This window comes from Tilletiopsis washingtonensis (genome assembly GCF_003144115.1).
Source record: "Tilletiopsis washingtonensis strain MCA 4186 unplaced genomic scaffold FA09scaffold_7, whole genome shotgun sequence".
Classification (NCBI taxonomy): Eukaryota; Fungi; Basidiomycota; class Exobasidiomycetes; order Entylomatales; genus Tilletiopsis; species Tilletiopsis washingtonensis.
This window is the reverse complement of record NW_020312004.1, coordinates 32748-49159: the sequence shown is the minus strand read 5'-3', so window position 1 is coordinate 49159 and position 16412 is coordinate 32748. Positions and strand designations below refer to the sequence as shown.

General features: G+C 68.5%; 6 protein-coding genes across 6 annotated transcripts; 3 read left to right on the top strand and 3 right to left on the bottom strand.

Moving 5' to 3' along the window:
• Nucleotides 1-147: 147 nt before the first annotated feature.
• Nucleotides 148-2771, top strand: FA09DRAFT_342869 (apses-domain-containing protein; the record flags this gene model as incomplete). The annotated part of the gene is made up of 6 exons (XM_025744561.1): nt 148-351; nt 417-461; nt 514-670; nt 796-1114; nt 1163-2155; nt 2192-2771. The coding sequence occupies exons 1-6, from the start codon at nt 319-321 to the stop codon at nt 2769-2771; spliced, it is 2127 nt and encodes a 708-aa protein (XP_025599258.1). The 5' UTR covers nt 148-318.
• A 148-nt stretch (nt 2772-2919) lies between these two features.
• FA09DRAFT_237486 (hypothetical protein) lies at nt 2920-4331 on the bottom strand. Its single transcript, XM_025739626.1, has 2 exons — nt 4135-4331; nt 2920-4039 (listed from the first exon to the last, which is right to left on the bottom strand). Exons 1-2 carry the CDS (start codon nt 4183-4185, stop codon nt 3068-3070), a joined length of 1023 nt encoding a protein of 340 aa, XP_025599257.1. The 5' UTR covers nt 4186-4331; the 3' UTR covers nt 2920-3067.
• A 1206-nt stretch (nt 4332-5537) lies between these two features.
• FA09DRAFT_328951 (hypothetical protein) lies at nt 5538-8991 on the top strand. The gene is made up of 2 exons (XM_025741974.1): nt 5538-5783; nt 5839-8991. Exons 1-2 carry the CDS (start codon nt 5577-5579, stop codon nt 8737-8739), a joined length of 3108 nt encoding a protein of 1035 aa, XP_025599256.1. The 5' UTR covers nt 5538-5576; the 3' UTR covers nt 8740-8991.
• Nucleotides 8992-9833: 842 nt separating this feature from the next.
• Nucleotides 9834-11222, top strand: FA09DRAFT_324987 (hypothetical protein; the record flags this gene model as incomplete). The annotated part of the gene is made up of 1 exon (XM_025741147.1): nt 9834-11222. One exon carries the CDS (start codon nt 9834-9836, stop codon nt 11220-11222), a length of 1389 nt encoding a protein of 462 aa, XP_025599255.1.
• A 118-nt stretch (nt 11223-11340) lies between these two features.
• FA09DRAFT_295862 (DNA glycosylase) lies at nt 11341-12831 on the bottom strand (the record flags this gene model as incomplete). Its single annotated transcript, XM_025740143.1, has 4 exons — nt 11341-11533; nt 11591-11664; nt 11718-12116; nt 12214-12831. The coding sequence occupies 4 exons, from the start codon at nt 12829-12831 to the stop codon at nt 11341-11343; spliced, it is 1284 nt and encodes a 427-aa protein (XP_025599254.1).
• A 1141-nt stretch (nt 12832-13972) lies between these two features.
• FA09DRAFT_328949 (hypothetical protein) lies at nt 13973-16313 on the bottom strand. The gene is made up of 2 exons (XM_025741973.1): nt 14935-16313; nt 13973-14884 (listed from the first exon to the last, which is right to left on the bottom strand). Exons 1-2 carry the CDS (start codon nt 16237-16239, stop codon nt 13988-13990), a joined length of 2202 nt encoding a protein of 733 aa, XP_025599253.1. The 5' UTR covers nt 16240-16313; the 3' UTR covers nt 13973-13987.
• Nucleotides 16314-16412: the final 99 nt, after the last annotated feature.

Here is a 16412-nt window from a genome sequence, read left to right as displayed (position 1 = left end):
CGCAGACGAGAGAGGTCCGCGCGCGCAACAGCGCTGGTGCCGCAGAATGTTCCAGAGCCAACCCCCTCACGCGCGCCAGGCCGCACTTCCCGCCTTGGACGCGTCACGCGTCGCTCGAGAAGCGCACAGCCGGCGCACCTTCGCGGCATCGCAGGCCGCCGACAGCGACGACGGCCAGCCTCTCCACCTCGACGTCCACCTCTCCACCTCTCTGCTGAGCCGCTCTGTCCAGCTCTCTCGCTCGCCCCCACTCGCTCTCCGCTTTCCGCATCTCGCCACGCCGGCTCGGTCCTTGCGCACAGCGCCCCATCGCCCGCCATGCCGCCCAAGCAGGAGGGCATGATCTTCAAGGTGTGTCGCAGCCTCGCGCCGTCCGCCGCGATGCCGCATGCTGACTGCCCGCTCCTGACCCGCAGGCGACGTACTCGGGCGTGCCCGTGTACGAGTGCATCATCCGCTCGGTGCGTGGGCTGCTGGCTCTTGCTGCTGCTTCTCTCGCTCACACCTGCACAGGTGGCCGTGATGCGCCGCCGCTCCGACTCCTGGATCAACGCCACGCACATCCTCAAGGTCGTCGGCCTCGACAAGCCGCAGCGCACAAAGGTGCTCGAGCGTGACGTGCAGAAGGGCACGCATGAGAAGGTGCAGGGCGGCTACGGCAAATACCAGGGTGAGTGCGCGGGCGCAGGTGCAGCAGGGGAAGGATGGGCAGTGGCATGTCGGCTGTGTGATCTGGCGATGTGTGCTTCTCTGCAGCATGTCGGATGCGCCTTGTTGCTCACACCTGCCCTGCAGGCACGTGGATCCCGCTCGAGGACGCCAAGCAGCTGGCGGCGCACTACAACGTCTCGCACCTCTTCGACCCCATCACCGAGTACCAGCCCACCGCCGAGTCGCCGCCGCCTGCGCCCAAGCATGTCATTGCGCCTTCGTCGCGCGTCAAGCGTGGCGCTGCCGCCGAGCGCGTTCGCCGTGCCACGAGCATTGAGACGGAGAGCGAGGTGACGAGCGCGGCCAACGCGCACGGCACCGAGGGCAGCATGAGCCCCAGCCCGAGCGTCGTCAGCAGCTCCAGCCGCACGCCCAGTCCCATTCCCGGCGGCGGAACGCCCGCGTACCCGCAGCAGCGCCTGCCGCCCTACTACGAGCACCCCAACGGCAGCTCGCGTGGTGCGTCGAGCAGCACTGGCGGACCGGCGGCAGCGGCCGGCCACGGCGTTGGTCTCGAGCCGTTCGCGCGCGAGCCGAGCCCGATGTCGCGCTATGCCACCATCATCCTCGACTACTTCATTGCCGAGAGCACGACGGTGCCGCCGCTGCTTGTGTCGCCGCCGGCCGACTTCGACGCGAACATGAGCATCGACGACGACGAGCACACGGCGCTGCACTGGGCGTGCGCTATGGGCCGCATCCGCGTCGTCAAGCTGCTCCTCAGCGCCGGTGCCGACGTCTTCCGGGTCAATGCGAGCGGCCAGACGGCGCTGATGCGTGCCGCCATGTTCTCGAACAACTACGACCTGCGCAAGTTCCCCGAGCTCTTCGAGCTGCTCCACCGGTCCATCCTCAACATCGACCGCGCCGATCGCACCGTCTTCCACCACGTCGTCGACCTTGCGCTCTCGCGCGGCAAGCCGCACGCGGCGCGCTACTACCTCGAGACGATGCTGGCGCGTCTGGCAGAGTACGGCTCGCAGCTGGCCGACATCCTCAACTTCCAGGACGACGAGGGCGAGACGCCGCTGACGATGGCGGCACGGTCACGCTCCAAGAAAATCACGAAGCTGCTGCTCGAGCACGGCGCGGACCCGAAGCTGCGCAACAAGGATGGCAAGTCGGCCGAGGACTACATCATCGAGGATGAGCGCTTCCGTGCCTCGCCGCCCGCTGCTGCTGCAGCGGCAGCTGCCGCTGCCGCAGCGGGCCTGCCGCCGGTGCCGAGCAGCGACGCGGCGCTGTCGGCGGCCCTGATGGGCCCGCACGCCTCCTTGCGCACGAGCGAGGCAGGGCAGCGCGCCGCCGGCAAGGCGCACATGCTCATGACGACATTGCTCGCCTCGCTGGCCGACGCGTACGATGCAGAGCTCAGCGGCGTCGAGCGGCAAGTGACGCAGGCGCACGCGCTGCTTGCGCAGATTCAGGCGGAGATCGCCGAGTCGTCGCGCGCGGGCATCGCTGGCCATGCCGGGTCCAGCTCGCCCGCCGCCGGAGACGCCACGAGCCGCAAGAACCAGAAGGAGCGCCAGGCCGCCGAGCTGCGCGCGGCCGAGACGGCACTCATCGCCGGCATGCAGAAGCGGGCGCGCGAGGAGATGCGTGGCGAGTGGGAGGCGACGTCGAAGCGGCTGCGCCTGATGGAAACGGAGAATGCCGCGCTGCCGGCGGCAGACGTAGCGTCGCTCGAGGGCCTGCGCATGCCGATGCCTGCTGGCTCGGATGCCGCCAAGGCACTGGCGGAGCTCAAGACGCAGGTGGCACAGGTCAAGGCGTCGCACTCGACGGTCGTGCGCCGCTTCGTGGAGCGGGCGCGGGAACAGGGAGCGGGCAAGCAGGCCCTGGCGTACCGCCGCTTGCTGGCTGCGGGCTGCGGCGGCGGCATCGCGCCCGACGAGGTCGACAGCGTGGTCGAGGCGCTCATCGACCTGCTGGAGGACGCGCAGGAGCCGGCAAGAGGCGGCGCCAACCACTCGGGCAGCTCGCAGAACGCTGACGAGGGCGCAGGAAGCGAGAACTCGCGCGCAGCGGCCTCGCTCATGCGTGCGGTGCGCGGCTGACCGGCTCCTCCTGTCCTTCACGCCCCTCTGCGCTCGATGCGCCTCTCCTGTGTCTCCCACACCCTTCGCTCTCCTCGCTGCTGTTCCTTGCTCGCATTGCAATCACGATGCACTTAGTCACGATCTGGCCGCGAAGAGCATGCGATTGGGGATACGTGACGTGGGTGTGAGAGCACGACGAGCGAGAGCAGCACTGCAGGAGAAGCGAGCGAGGGTGGAAGCAAAGAGGGGAAGCCGGCGTAGCAGCGAGCAGGCGCACTTGAAGCTCGACAGAGAGCAGGTCAGACCGGCAACGCCTAGTGGTCGATCCAGGTCAGGTAGGCTTGCGGCACAAGACCTCGCTCCTTCTGCTCCTCGCCCGCCGTGATGCGCTCGGCGATGGCCCAGCCGCCCTCGAGCGCGCCGACGACGCGCACATGCTCGCCGGCCGCAACGGCCAGCTCGTGCGTGCTCTCCGCGACGAACTCGTACGCAGCGGCGTAGAGGCCCAGCGGCAGCGCGTCGTCCTCGTCGCCCTCGCCCTCCTCGTCCATGCCCGCTTCGTCGTCTGATGGCGGCACGTCCCATGCCGACGAGTCCTCATCCTCCGACTCTTCCATCGCACCCGACGCCAGCGCACTGCCGCCGCCCAGCGACATCCAGGGGCGAGCAGCGGCAGCGCTGCCGCGTTCGGGCGCAGGTGCAGCGGCACCGAGCGAGACGTCCCGTGCGCCGACGTGGCGCGGGTCGAGCTCGGGGAAGCCAAAGTCTCGCACTTTGAGCACCTCCAGCGCTTTTGAGAGTCGCGCAGTGCTGCTCCCTGCACTTTGTGAGGCCGCAGAAGGAGAGGCAGTGAAGCTCGGCTGCTCGGACGAGGAGCTTCGCGCTGCAGCATCCTGCGATGCCGCCGGCGCCACGGCGTCTGCTTCTGGGAAGGTGGCTTGCGCTGCCGGAGGGGGCAGTGCCTCGAGGGTCTCTTCCTCCTCGCCCTCGCCGCTTGCAACGCGCTCGTGCTCATAGGCGAGATTGCTCCGCCGACGCACTGCATATGCACCGTGCATCGGGCTCGGCAGCCGTGGACTCCGCGCGCCAGCACTGCCGCTGCCGCCCTCTGTCGTGTCGATCGGGCGCAGCGCGCGTGGAGAGGCGAGCTGCGAGGACGTGCGGCGAGAGGACGGCGCAGAGGCGATACGCTCGATCAGAACGTCCGAGCCCGGCACTGATGGTGGCCGCGGCGGGCGCTGTGAGAGCCGGGAAGTGTTGGACGAGCTAGAGAGCGTGGATTCGCGCTGCAGAGAGGAGGCGTCAGCGACGCGCAGAGGCAAGCGAATGTCGCGAGCGCGCATGGCTGCGTCTCAGTTGGACCATGCAGCAGCAAAGAGACTTGGGAGCAGCCGGGCCATCTCCAGGCTGACCGTGCAACGCCATTCCGCATCGCCTAGCGATCTCGGGCGGAGCGACTCACTCGACGTTCCCTTGCGTCTCTCTCGTCCTCCGTGCCCGACGGCGCCAGCCGCGTCGGCACCGGCCCGAGCGCCCAGTCTCTCGCCGGCGGAATGAGGGTGCCGCTGGCGCTGGGATAGCTCTCCATCTCGGGCTGTGCAGCCGCGGCAGCAGCACCTGCGGCTGCTACGCCCGCTGCAGCGGAGGGCGGAGCTGCCATGAGCGGCGCTGAAGCCGAGGTAGAGGCAGAGGAGGCGGGTGCGGAGATCGGCACAGCGCCACCACTAGCGCTGCCAGACGCCGTGCGAGATGCGGCGGGCGCCGAGGTGGGCGCATCCGAGGCGGGAAAGGAGATGGCGGCTGCGGCAGGCGTGGTGAGAGACAGCTCGTCGCACTGCACAGCGCCGCACGCACCGCTCTCGGCTTGCCGCTGCTCGCGCGACTGGTTGTGCGCTGCTGCGCTGTCCCGGCGTGCACTGGCGGCAGTCGGTGTGGTCTCGGATGCGGACGACGCCGGCTCTGCCGCCGCCACGTCCTGTGCGGCGCCGGACGCCGGGGTCGAGGCCGGCTGCTGTGCCTTCAGCTGCGCCGCCTGCTCCGACGGCGCTGCATCGGCGACAGCAGCGGGCGCGTTGGCGGTGCTGCTCGCCGTCGCGCCTGCAGACTGAGACGCACGAGCGTCGAGCTCGGCAGTAAAGAGCGAGGGCGGCGAGGCGACGATGTCGGGGTCGCTGGGCGCGGACGCGGCGGGCATCTGCTGTGAGCTGGGCCAGCTGTAGCTGGCAAGGGCGGAGCGAGCGTGAGTGCCTGGGTATGCCTAAGGTGACGCTGCTGGGCGAGTGCAGGCGTTGTGTGTGGTGTGGTGGAGCACAGCGAGCTCAGGCCGCATGCTGCTGCTGGCTCGTGTGCGCGCGACGCGTGGGCCGCCGAGCGCCGTAGCGTGCTCGCTGCTGCCTCGGCAGCCTCGGCCCGCACGCCGCCGCCGATGCCGCGTTGCCGCGCAGCCAGCAGCACACAGGCTGCTCTCCCGTCCTCCTCGCCGCAGCCAGACCTCGCAGAGAGGCAAATTTGAGCTGCTTGAGCTGCGCTCGAAAATAGCCCCTGCTGCCCCTCTCAGTGCTTCCCGGCTGTTCCGCTTTCCCGGGCGGAGTCCGACGCCTCGCACAGAGCGCCCAATTTTAGCTCGCTGCGCCCCTTGTGCTCGCGGTGGGCGCGAGCGCCTTGGCGGCGCGCGTGTCACGTGCGAGCGCGCGTCTGGCCATCGGGCGCGTCGTGTTACTTGGCCGGGCTGTGTTTTGTGATGCTCTCGCGCCGGGCATGCCGCGCATGCACTCCTCCGTCCCACACCGATACCCATCCCCGCAAGTCACCCCTCTCCGCACGATGGCGCTGCAGCCATACCTGCAGCTCGAGAGCGCAGCCGGCCATGTGCGCGAGCGCCTGCCGCTGCTGCCGCCGGCGCATGATGCGCCGCCGCCGCGCTGCGCCGACGTCATGCTCGGCCGCGCTCCCGACGCCACCATCCGCCTGCTCAAGGGCAACATCAGCCGCCGGCACGCACGCATCGAGGTGCTTGACGGCGGCGCAGAGGTGAGTCAGCTGCTTTCAGGTCACTGGCGCGCATCGCTGACGGCGCGGTGGGCAGATCGTGCTGCACGTCCTCGGCAACTCGGGCCTCTCGCACAACGGCCTGCACCTCTCCTCGGGCGCCGTCGCGCCGCTGCAGGAGCAGGACGTGCTGCTGCTGCATCGCTGGTCATTCCGCCTCGTCTTTCTCCCGCTCGGCTCCTCGCCGCACGAGCCGAGCGGCTCCTCGTCACCCCGCAAGCCGCAAATCGACACGCCCTCCTCCTCGCCCGCGCGTCTCGGCACGCCGCGGCGCCTGCGTCTCTCGCTCGTCGCGAACGCGCACATCAACACGCCGACGGCTCAGCTGCTGCGCGTCTCGAACGACGTGGTGCGCGCAGCTGAGAGCGAGGGCGAGGAGGAGGGAGAGGCGGACATGGTCGTGCTCGAGTCTCTCGATGCTGAGCCTGAGGAGCAGCTCCGCTCTGCCGCGCCCGCATCGCCCTCAGCCAGTGCCTCTTCGCGAGCCAGCCGTCGCGCCTCGCGTGTGTCGGGCGTCCGCGGTGAGGTGCAGCTCGGTGCGGGCTCTCCAGCCCCCACGGCACTCGGCCTTGGCCTGCCACGCTCGCCGGCGCGTGCTATCCTCGAGCGCCACCAGCTCTCGCCCTCGAAGCGCCGCATCAGCCTGCGCACACGCACGCTGCTGCGCGGCTGCGAGGAGTGGGTGGAGAAGATGGAGCGCCGCGAGCGCATCATGGCGATGCGGCGTGAGGGCCTGCTGCCTGCGAAGGAGGAGGAGCAGGAGAGCGCAGACGAGCGGGAGGAGCAGGAGCAGATGGAGATCATGCGGCAGCTCGAGGCCGAGGAGGAGGAGGTAGAGCGGAGCCTGGAGCTCGATCTCGTGGAGGATGAGGAGGAGTCGGACATCGCGGAGCTCCAAGAGGACGTCGACAGCCTGCATCTTCCGCTCGATGTCCCGCCGGCGGAGCCGCTCGAGACGGATGCAGAAGCAGAGCCCGAGGCGATGGACTGGGAAGCTTCTCCGCCAGTCTGCTCCTCGTCCGAGCCAATCGCCGCCGTTCCCGCCTCTGTGCCTTTCTTCGAGGCACCGGCACTGCACTCGATGCTCTTCAGCACGCCGCAAGCAGCGCGGAACGTCTCCCGCGCCCGCGCTTCGTTGCCCGCCGCGCCAGCCGTACCCGTCACGCCGCCGAAGAAGTACGGCTCGCTGCGCGCGCAGATGCTCCGAAGTCCCGCGGCTGGCTTGCTGCAGGCGTTCGGCCTTGTTGCGCGCAAGAAGGAGGCTGTGCAGGTCGAGCCCGAGCAACAAGATGCGAGCGTGATCATATGCGAGGAGGCTACAGACGACTTCGACATCGAGGCACAGATGGACGCAGCCAGCGAGGAGCCTGCTGATGTCTCGGCACATGCTGAAGCACTAGAGTCCGAGGCGCAGCCCGAGCCTGAGCAGCTGGCCGCAGTGGAAGCTGTCACGCAGCCCGAGTCCGCCATCGATGCGTCGGCAGAGGAGCAAGAAGTGCCGCTTTCCGACGTCGAGGCAGTTGCACCTTCGCAAGTGCAGAGCGAGGCGACATCCGAGCCAGATGTCGAAGCGAACGCTGCGCCAGTCGTTCCTTCCACCCCGTCGACGCACACGCCTCGCACGCGCCGAAAGCGCGGTGCACGCCACAGCGCGCGTGCCGCTTCGTCGGACGACGCCGCCGAGGCCCCTCGCGAGGCCGCAGAGGAGGCAGCTCAGGAGCCTGCTGTGCTTGAAGCGTCCGCGCCGCTTGAGGACGCCACGAGCGAGGCGCGTTGCGAGCCGGAGCTAGCAGCGCCAACACCGCGTCGTCGAGGAGCCGCGCAAGTCTCGTGCCCCGAAGACACGTCTTCAGACGCTGCGCCATCACAAGCTGCAGCCTCGTCTTCGGACGTCGCGGAGGCGGAACAGGGGCCGGCGCAGCCCGAAGTCGAAGCCAAGCCATCTCGCTCGAAGGCCAAGCGGGGCAAGGCTGCCGCATCGGCGCCGGTGGTCGAGGAAGCGTCTGTCAATGAGGCGACAACGGCCACAGCCGAGACTCCTGCTGTCGAGGAGGCACGGCCGTCGACAGCAGCCAAGCCGCGACAGACGCGCAAGCGTGCCGCAGCCACGCCCGCGCCCACGTCTGAGGCCGAGCCAGCCGACGGCGAGGCTGGCCCGAGCGCCCATCAAGACGCAGCAGAGCCCGTGGTCTCATCAGCGCAGGACGACGCAACGCCTTCGTCGCCGCCCGCGAAGGCACGCACCACTAAGGCGCGCGCCACACGCAAGCGCGGCGCTCGTGCTGAGACGGAGGAGGTGGCTGAGTCGGCCCAGGAGGCACAGCCTGCAGTCGAAGGCGAGGCTGTGCCATCGTCGAGTGCCGCAGTCCCGGCGGCCGAGCCCGAGCGCCGTGCGCCACGATCACGACGTGCGCGCGGCGCAAGTGCGGCTCCGACCTCGGACGCGGCACCTGGAAGCGACGCTGCCATCGAGGTCAACGACATCGCTGGAGCGGAGCCTGCGGCTGAGGCCCCTGTGCGCAAGGCGCGCGCTGCGGCGAGCACAAAGGGCAAGAAGCTGCCCCTCGGCGCCAGCAGCTCCGACAATGCACCGGCTGCGTCGACGGACGCTGAGCAGGAAGGATCGGCAGACGCAGCGCCAAAGAAGGGCAAGACGACGCGGCGAAAGGCTGCGCCAGCATCTTCGCCCGTCGAGGAGCAGGATGCACCCGGCGAGGCGCTCGCTGAGGTGAAGCCGAAGACGCGCAAAGCTCGAGCTCCTACTGCCTCGATCGAGCCCTCGTCCGACGCCGCTCCGAGCACAGCAGCGGCGACCAAGGGCAAGGCACGCGCGAAGCGCGCTGTCGCGTCTGCAGCAGATGAGGAGAATGTGGCGCCAGAGGCGGTCGAGGCTGAGCTGGACGTGCGCACGACACGACGCGGAACGCGGAGACGATGATGATGAATGACAGATCTTGCTCTCTATGCACTCGTCTCCTTCCCTCGCCTCGTGTTTGAGCCCGATGCCGGCAGTCTCCTCGCGCACTTGCGAAGTGTGCCACGTTTGGACTCGTGATAAAAGCATTGGAGCGATAGCGGGCGACTCTCTGATGGCTCGCCCCAGAGCAGGGTGTGTGACCATTGCCACTCCTCGGGCCCCTCGCGATTGCCCCACCTCGCACGTTCTGCCCCCCCTTGGCTGCTATTCTCAGGACGTTTGACCGCCGCGGCGCGTGCGAAGCGCGAGTGTGCCCCTCTCTGAAGAGCGCGGGAGGCCGCCGCCGAGAGTGCGGCAGGTGCAGCATCAGAGATAGCAGCGGCACCGGAGCTTGCTCGGTCGTGCCGATCTGAATGCCGTCTGCCGATGCCCGTTTCGTCTCACAGCGCCTCCTCTGGGTCTCATAGCGCCTCCTCTGGAGTGCCGAGTGATTTGTGTTGCGGCGCCACCGGGAGCCCCCTGAGCACCGACGCGCCACGCCGCCAGCGTCCGTCACAGGCAGATCGCTTGGGGGCAGGCGCGAGGCACTGCGCTTACCTCACTGATCGCAGCCCCCGCTGTGATCACCCTAGAGTGCGGAGTGCAGCACTCGGCAAGCAGATGCAGGCTGCGCTGGGTGCGCCTGCACCTGCTGCTGCTGCGGCGCTTCCGCGGAGATGCGCTCAGGGGGCGGATGAGTGCCGGCTGCGCCGTCGTGCCTCGCGCAGTGGCGCGCCATATGTGCCTGGACGGCGCAGCCAAGAGCGGCGAGCGCTACACCTGTGCGCCTGCCCGTGCTGATGCTGGGTGCTGCCACAAGCGATAGGAAGCATGGGCTTGCCTTGCGCTGGAAGAGGGGTTAAACGTGCCACAGCTCCTGTGCCCAGGTCCCACACGCAATGTTCGGCGACCAGCAGCCTTGCTCTTCCCCTCGATCTCGGCGCTGCTCTGCCCACCCTCATAAGCACGACGTCCCAGCGTGTCTCTCGCCTCTGACCACCACCTCCTCTCCACACCGGGGCTGAGTCGGCGGCACACCTCGTCCCATCTCCACTCCCTCATCTTCACTTCTCACCATGGACCTCTCGCCGCTGCTCGACAGCGCCGGCCTGCTGCGCCTGCAGACGGCGCTCATCTGCTACAGCATCTTCGCCGGCTGCGTCGGCTGGGACGTGGTCGTCGGCCTGCCATTCGACCTGCAGCTCCTGCGCTCGCCCGGCTGGAGCTCTGCCGTGCGCGCCGTCAGCCGCATCGCCTACCTGTGCTCGCGCTGGCTGGCCCTGATCGCGCTGGCCCTCTGCATCCGCATGCTCGGCTGGCCGTCGTCCGACGCCGTGTGCAACCAGCTGCCGCGACTCATCGAGGGCACCCTCGCCGCCTCGTACGTGTGCACCGTGACGGTGCTCTTCGTGCGCACACTGGCGCTGTATCCCGGCCACACGCGCTCCGACTGGCTCGTTGCTGGCGTGCTCTTCCTCGGCTGGCTGAGCATCCTGGCGTGCGGCATCGCGGCGCCGTTCTTCGTCGAGGCGCTCCGCCCGCCCGGCCTCTCCGCTCGCTGCACCCTGCACCAGCGTAATTCCGACGACACCGCCGTCGACGCGGTGCTGTCCTCGATTGTCGCCTTCGACTGCATCATCCTTGCGCTGACGGTGAAGAAGATGTACACGGCGCCCGACCACAAGTTCTTCGCCTCTGCCTCCATCTTCTCGCGCCTCTGCCCTGCTGCGAAGGGCTCGGCGAAGCACAGCACGCCGGACCGTCCGAACCGCATCGCCGTCGATCTGCTCGAGCAGGGCCTCTACGACTTCTCGCTCCTCACCGTCTCAGCAATCGCGGCGCTTGCGTGCTGGAAGTCGAACCTGCCCAGCGTCTATCGTGCCGTGTCGGTGCTCGGTCTCGGCGCCGTCAGCGCCGCTCTTGCCGGTGGCGTGTTCCGAGAGACGACACGCGCCGCAACGGCATTGCGCGAGGCCGAGGAGAGCAAGGTGGCCAGCATGACGCAGCTGCGCGCGCTGCACGAGCGCATCACTCGACTCGAGCAGCAGCGCGCCGCACACGCCGGCGGCAGTCTGAGCGCGGGCATCAGCGAGCGTTTCGACAGCGAGAAGCCAAGCCCGCGCCCACCGGTGAGCGCTGACTGCGCCCGGGTCATGTTCGGCGACGGCGACGGCATTCAGCGGGGCCAGAGCTTTGGATCGACCCAGACAACGCGTTCCCGCGACTCCGACCTGTCGCCCATCACGTCCGCTTACCACTCGCACCCGACTTCTCCGGCACCGCTGCTCCCCTCCGGCCAGGGTCACGGCACGCCATTCCTCTCACTCTCCGCCTTCTCCGCTTCGTCGCTGCCGCCCACGCTTCACGACGCCGGCTGGACACGCGAGGAGGACGAAGAGACGCGCTCGCTGCCCTTCACTGCCCTTGCTCCTCCTCGGCGAGCTCGCCGCCGCCAGCCCGAGTGATCTTGCTTGCGTTCCCACCACCGTGCGCTGGCGTCGTCGTTGGTCCAGTTCCTCTTCATGTGCCGTACTTGCACCTCCTGTCCGCCTTTGCTTGTACGCCAATCCCATTGCAGCCGCGTCACCAGGCGAGCTTCTCCTTCTTGACGCCGCCGGCGCGTATCTGCTGTTCTGCTTCCGCCTCAAGCTGCTCCTCTTGCTTCACCTCCTCCTTGGCCAGCGGCAGGAGCTCGACCTTGACGCGCGCGGCTGCGCGCTTGGGGTCGAGCGTGCGGACTGAGGGACACAGGCCTGTGGGTGCAAGGTCGCAGAGACTGTGCCGGCGAGTGTCAGTGCAGAGGCAGGCGTGCGAGCACTGAGCGGCGACGCACTCGCAGCGAGGCCCGATGGGCACGCAGATGATCTGCCCGAAGCCGACCAGCGTCTTGTTGATGCTGCGATGCAGCTGGCATGGCGTGAGCCAGCGCTGGGAGGTGTGCGCGTTGCACTGCCACTCACCGACTTCGGCAGGAAGGACTGCAGCCGCAGCCGCGTTCCCTCTGCATCCTTTGTTGGGCCCCAGCCCAGCCTGTTGGTCAGGCGATGGACGTGCGTGTCGACGCCGATGCCCACGTTCTCGCCCCAGGCACCCTGCAGCGCGAGGAAGGCCATCTTGGGCCCGACGCCCGGCAGGCTGCACAGATCGGCCAGCGTGCGCGGCACGTCGCCGCCGAAGTCAGACGCGAGCAGCGCAGCGACGGAGCGGATGTAGTGCGTCTTGCGGTTGTGGAAGCCGACCTTGCTGATCAGCCCGTTGAGCAACTCCGGCGAGACGGTGAGCAGGGCATCCAGATGCAGGCCACCCGGCAGCCCTGTCTGCAGCGCGCGAACCGCGGCAGCTGTGACTGGATCCTTCGTCTGCAGATCAAGGACAAGCAGATGGAGTCAGCGATGAAGGACTCTGACAGGACTGCTGCAGCCGCTCGCAAGATGCGACGTGCCGCAGGCCACTCACCTGGGAGCTCAGCATCAGCCCGATCAGCACTGCCAGGCGCTCTCTCTTCTTCTCCTCCTCGTCGCTTTCACGCTCCCGGCCGGCGTCCGCCCTTCTCTCCTCTCTCCCGTTCTCTTCGCAGCCCATCGTATCGACTGGAGCGACGATGCGTGTGCGCTGTGCGCTCAAGACACGCAGCGTCTCCTCCCAGTGTGGCGGCGGCGGGAGGGTCTCCTCCTGCGAGAGCTCGAGCTTGGGAGGCAGCTTCGTCTTGCGCGGAGAGAGCGGCTCAGGCGAGTCTGCTGCACGCTTGATGCCGGCGATCTTCTTGTTCGGCGAGGCGGATGCACTGGAGCGCCGCTTGGCCGGCGAGGCGCTGGGCGCAGCCCGCTTCACGGCTGAGTCGGAGTAGGCTGCATCGTCGGCGCCATCCTTCTGCCGGCCCTTGCCCTTGGGCTTGATGTCTTCCGGCTCGTCCTCGTCACTGCGAGGTGCTGTGGATGGAGCACTGCGCGTGCGCAGTGAGTACGCATGGGCCGCTGGCACAGAGGCGGCTGCGGCGGCCGAGGGGCCAGCGGCCGCTGCGCCTGGGCGAGGAGAGGGCACAAAGAGAGCGCGGGAGACGCGGCGGGACGCCATGACCGGTCGAGGGCGGTAACAGTATGGAGGACGAGTCGTGTGCCCAGGAGTCGAGTGGTGACGGTAGTCTGGCGGCGTCGGGCTGCGAGTGGTGAGGGTGAGAACCAAGGAGGCCAAGTGGAGGCAGCGCGCGGCGGCGCGTCCGGCGCGGCGCTAGTGCGGGGATGCGTTGCTTACGTCATCTTCGCGCGCCACGCGCCGCGCGCTGCCGGGTGCGTCCCGCGCGGCGCTCAGCAGCCAGCGCACGCCCTGCCTCCGCGCCGCGCTCTCCTGGCTGCTGCATCGCTGCACCGTCTGCTGACTATGGTAGAAGCGGCAGGAGACTCTCTAGGGCTCTCTACATCCCGCTCAGACCCCCAGCATTGTCTGAGAGCGGACTTTGTGTCGCTACTGCCCGTTCCTGTTCTGGTGTGCCGGTCAGACATCTGGTCGGCCTGCTACGCCCTGCGCCACACTCCTCCTCGCGGACACTCCGCCAAAGCCGTCTGCTGCCCTCTCCCTGCTGTTTGTGTCACCACTGTAGGGCTCCTGCAGGCAGGACAGCGCTGACAGACGTCGCGCACCCGACTGAGTACGGACTTCTGCTGACATCCCTTGCGCTGTGAATGGGCAGAGCCATACTGCACCTCGCGGGCAATGCGAGAGATGACTGAGCGCACTCGTGACGACAGTGTGAGCTGCTACTGCCGTACATCTCAAGCGCACTTCATCTACACGGTGCCACTGGACGAGCCATTTGGGCGTTCCTAGCGTGGGTCAGAGACGGATGAAGCGGGCGGCTCAGACTTCAACTGCACTATCGCTGGGGCGCGCAAGCATCAGAAGCTGGTCACACGCACGCAGCGCGCGCCAAAACTATCGCGCAAGCGCCGCTACACGCGGCTGAGCACAAAAGACGGGCGGCAGACGCCGCAGACGCGATGATTTGCCGCTCATTTTCAGCGAGAATCACTTGTGCGCGCGCCGGGCGTCAATTGTTCCCTCTGTCAAGTGCGCCGCTCGGTGGCGCATGAGGTGGGCGATCTCGCGTTTGCTAGATAGCCGCGACGGCCTTGCACATGCAGATCGGCCGAGGGTGTGCTACGCGTGCGTCCGGGTGTCATCAGCGGGTCCGACAGGACGGCAGCAGGCACGGCGCAGGGACAGTGATCACATGTCATTGGTGGACTCTCGCTGCCAGCTGCTCGTCCAGCTCAGCCTCTCGGGCGTCTCCATAGCGCTTGCACGTGTCGCGAAGCACCTCGAGGGTGAGGCGCGAGACTCGCGTGCCTCTGCGCTCTGCCTCCGCGATGTACTCGAAGGCGCCGGCGTACTTGTCCGTCAGGCACAGCAGCCGGACGGCGAGCTCGTAGGTGTTGGTGGTGCCGACGAGCACCGGGCGGTGCTGGGCCATTGCCGTCAGCAGTGCACGGCCGCCGGCGCTGTCGCCCGTGTCGAGGCAGCAGCGCAGCAGTCCGTGGAACGTGTGCAGGTTCGGCTGCAGTGTGTGCTCTGCGCCCTGCGAAGATGCTTGCGCGTCGCTGTGCGTGGCGCCGGCTCGTCGCCCGCGCCGAGCTCTGAGCTTCGCACGGCTGGCGTACAGGGCGTGCGCGTGGCTGTGCAGGCCGAGGGCGCGTGCCGCCCGCAGCAGGCCGTTCATGCCCGCTGTTGTGACGCCGCCGTCGGGGCCGGCATCTGTGCCGACCCGCCTCCACGCCGCATGCGCCTGCTTCCACAGAAGCTCGCTCTTGCCGGCCGACCTGACCAGGGGCTTGACGAGATGGGCGTGTGCGTCTCCGCCGCTGTCAGGGCCGTCCAGATCGTCGAGCTTGCCGAGCACGTGCAGCGCCCCCTCGAAGCTGGCCGCGTTGCAGTGCGCGATGTAGAGCGCCTCGAGTTGGGGATGATTCGGCGATCGACCCGCGAGGGACTGCTGCAGGACCTCTTCGGCGAGGACAGGGTCGCCTGCCCGGGCACACGCCGCGAGCACGGAGAGCAGATAGCCGCTGTCGAGCGACGATAGGAGGCGGCCTGACACTGAGGCTCCCTCGTAGCCGTGCTTGACCGCCGGGTACTGCCACTGATGTGTGAGCCAGCGCATGCAGGGCAGGGCAGAGGACGCACCCATCTCTCTTCGGCGCCCACGCGCAGCACGAGCTCCCACATCTGCCCTCTCTGGACGATGGTGCCCTTGTCCGCCGCGCGGCCTTGCATCCAGGTGGCGAGCTCGACCGCCAGGCGCGCCTCGCGCATGGCAGCCAGCATGCCGATGATATCGAGCTGGAGCTGTGGCGTGAGCAGCTGCGGCAACAGCTCCGTGGGCACGGCGCCGAGGAGAACCAGGAGATGCTCGGGAGTGTGTGCCTCTATGTCGGTAGCATGCTTCAGCATCAGAGCCCAGGTCGCAGGCGTCCAGCTCGCGGTCCAGCTTGGACTAAGAAGCGCGGCAGAGGGCGTCCCGACGTGCTCGTCCGCGCCGTCGAGACTCCGGCTGGCCAAGCTTGCGCTCGTCGCATGCACGGCCTCAGCGTCGCCGAGCGCGACGTGGCGCCGCAAGAGAAGATTGAACGCATGCGTGTCCGGCTCGTGGAAGGCGCAGTAGTCGTCGAAGATGAGCGGCGTTGCCGGCGGGGGCGCGTGGCGCAAGAGAGGGTAGTAAACCGAAGGAGGGGGAGCTGCATGGACTGGCAGCGATACGCCTGGGGCAGACGACGCTGGCGAAGCAGTGCCCGGGCTCTGTGGCCCAGCCTCGGAGCGGAGACGCTGGGCAACGCGTGCGCGCATGCCGCGCGCGGCAAGAAAGACGCCTCGAGCGTGAGGCAGAGCATCGCTGCGGAGCATGTGCTGCTTCGCAGAGGCCAAAGAGGCGCGCTCGGGGTCGCGGAACGGGTCCTCTGCCCAGAAGCCGCTCCACTCTGCAATCGGCGGCCTCTCGCGGCGCAGAAGCCTGTCGATGCCAACGTGCTCGTCCGGCTCGTCCGGCGTCACTTTCGGCGATGAGCGCGGGTCCGGCGCTGCTCTCGGAGAAGGACGCGAGTGGGCGAACAGTGCCGGAAGCCGTGCGGGCGACAGGTGTGCGCGCGAGGTCGGGTACAGGGGCGCGTCACCAGCACTGCTCGGAGCCACGGCCGAGTGGTGAGGCGTCGTCGGAGCAGACGATGCTTGGCTCCTGCTCGGCCGGCCCGCAGGCGTGGCAGCCGTCCGCTCATGGCGGCTGCTTGACCCAGACGAGGACGGTGCCGACGCTGCGATCGTCAAGTGCGAGAAGGGGCGCCGTCCCGCTGCACACGAGTGATGCGGCGGCACAGGCGCCGACGCCGAGGGCCAGCAGCGGCGCGGGCGTGCGGGAGCGGTATGCAGGCAGGCCAGCGCCGCAGCAGCTGCACTCCCAGCCGCGCCAGCGCTCTCAGATGCGCTGCGTCTCAGCATCTCGGCGTTGCGGGCGGGGCGCTGTGCCGTGGCTGGCGCCGGCAGGGCTTGCGGCAGACGGGGGCAGCGGTGGTGGAGGTGCGGCGGCAAGAAGTCGAGCGTCATGCGCAGATGGCTGCGACGCGACACCTCGGCACTCGGGCAGAAGGCGCGGCGCGCGCTGCGCAACTTTT

Coding starts and splice junctions, on each gene's coding strand:
- FA09DRAFT_237486 (XM_025739626.1), bottom strand. CDS start 4,185: ATGCGGAATGGCGTTGCACGGTCAGCCTGGAGATGGCCCGGCTGCTCC. Junction 4,040..4,134: donor GATGGCCCGGCTGCTCCCAA/GTCTCTTTGCTG, acceptor TCCTCTCTGCAG/CGCGAATCCACGCTCTCTAG.
- FA09DRAFT_328951 (XM_025741974.1), top strand. CDS start 5,577: ATGGCGCTGCAGCCATACCTGCAGCTCGAGAGCGCAGCCGGCCATGTG. Junction 5,784..5,838: donor TGCTTGACGGCGGCGCAGAG/GTGAGTCAGCTG, acceptor CGCGGTGGGCAG/ATCGTGCTGCACGTCCTCGG.
- FA09DRAFT_328949 (XM_025741973.1), bottom strand. CDS start 16,239: ATGCTGAGACGCAGCGCATCTGAGAGCGCTGGCGCGGCTGGGAGTGCA. Junction 14,885..14,934: donor TGGGCGCCGAAGAGAGATGG/GTGCGTCCTCTG, acceptor CATCAGTGGCAG/TACCCGGCGGTCAAGCACGG.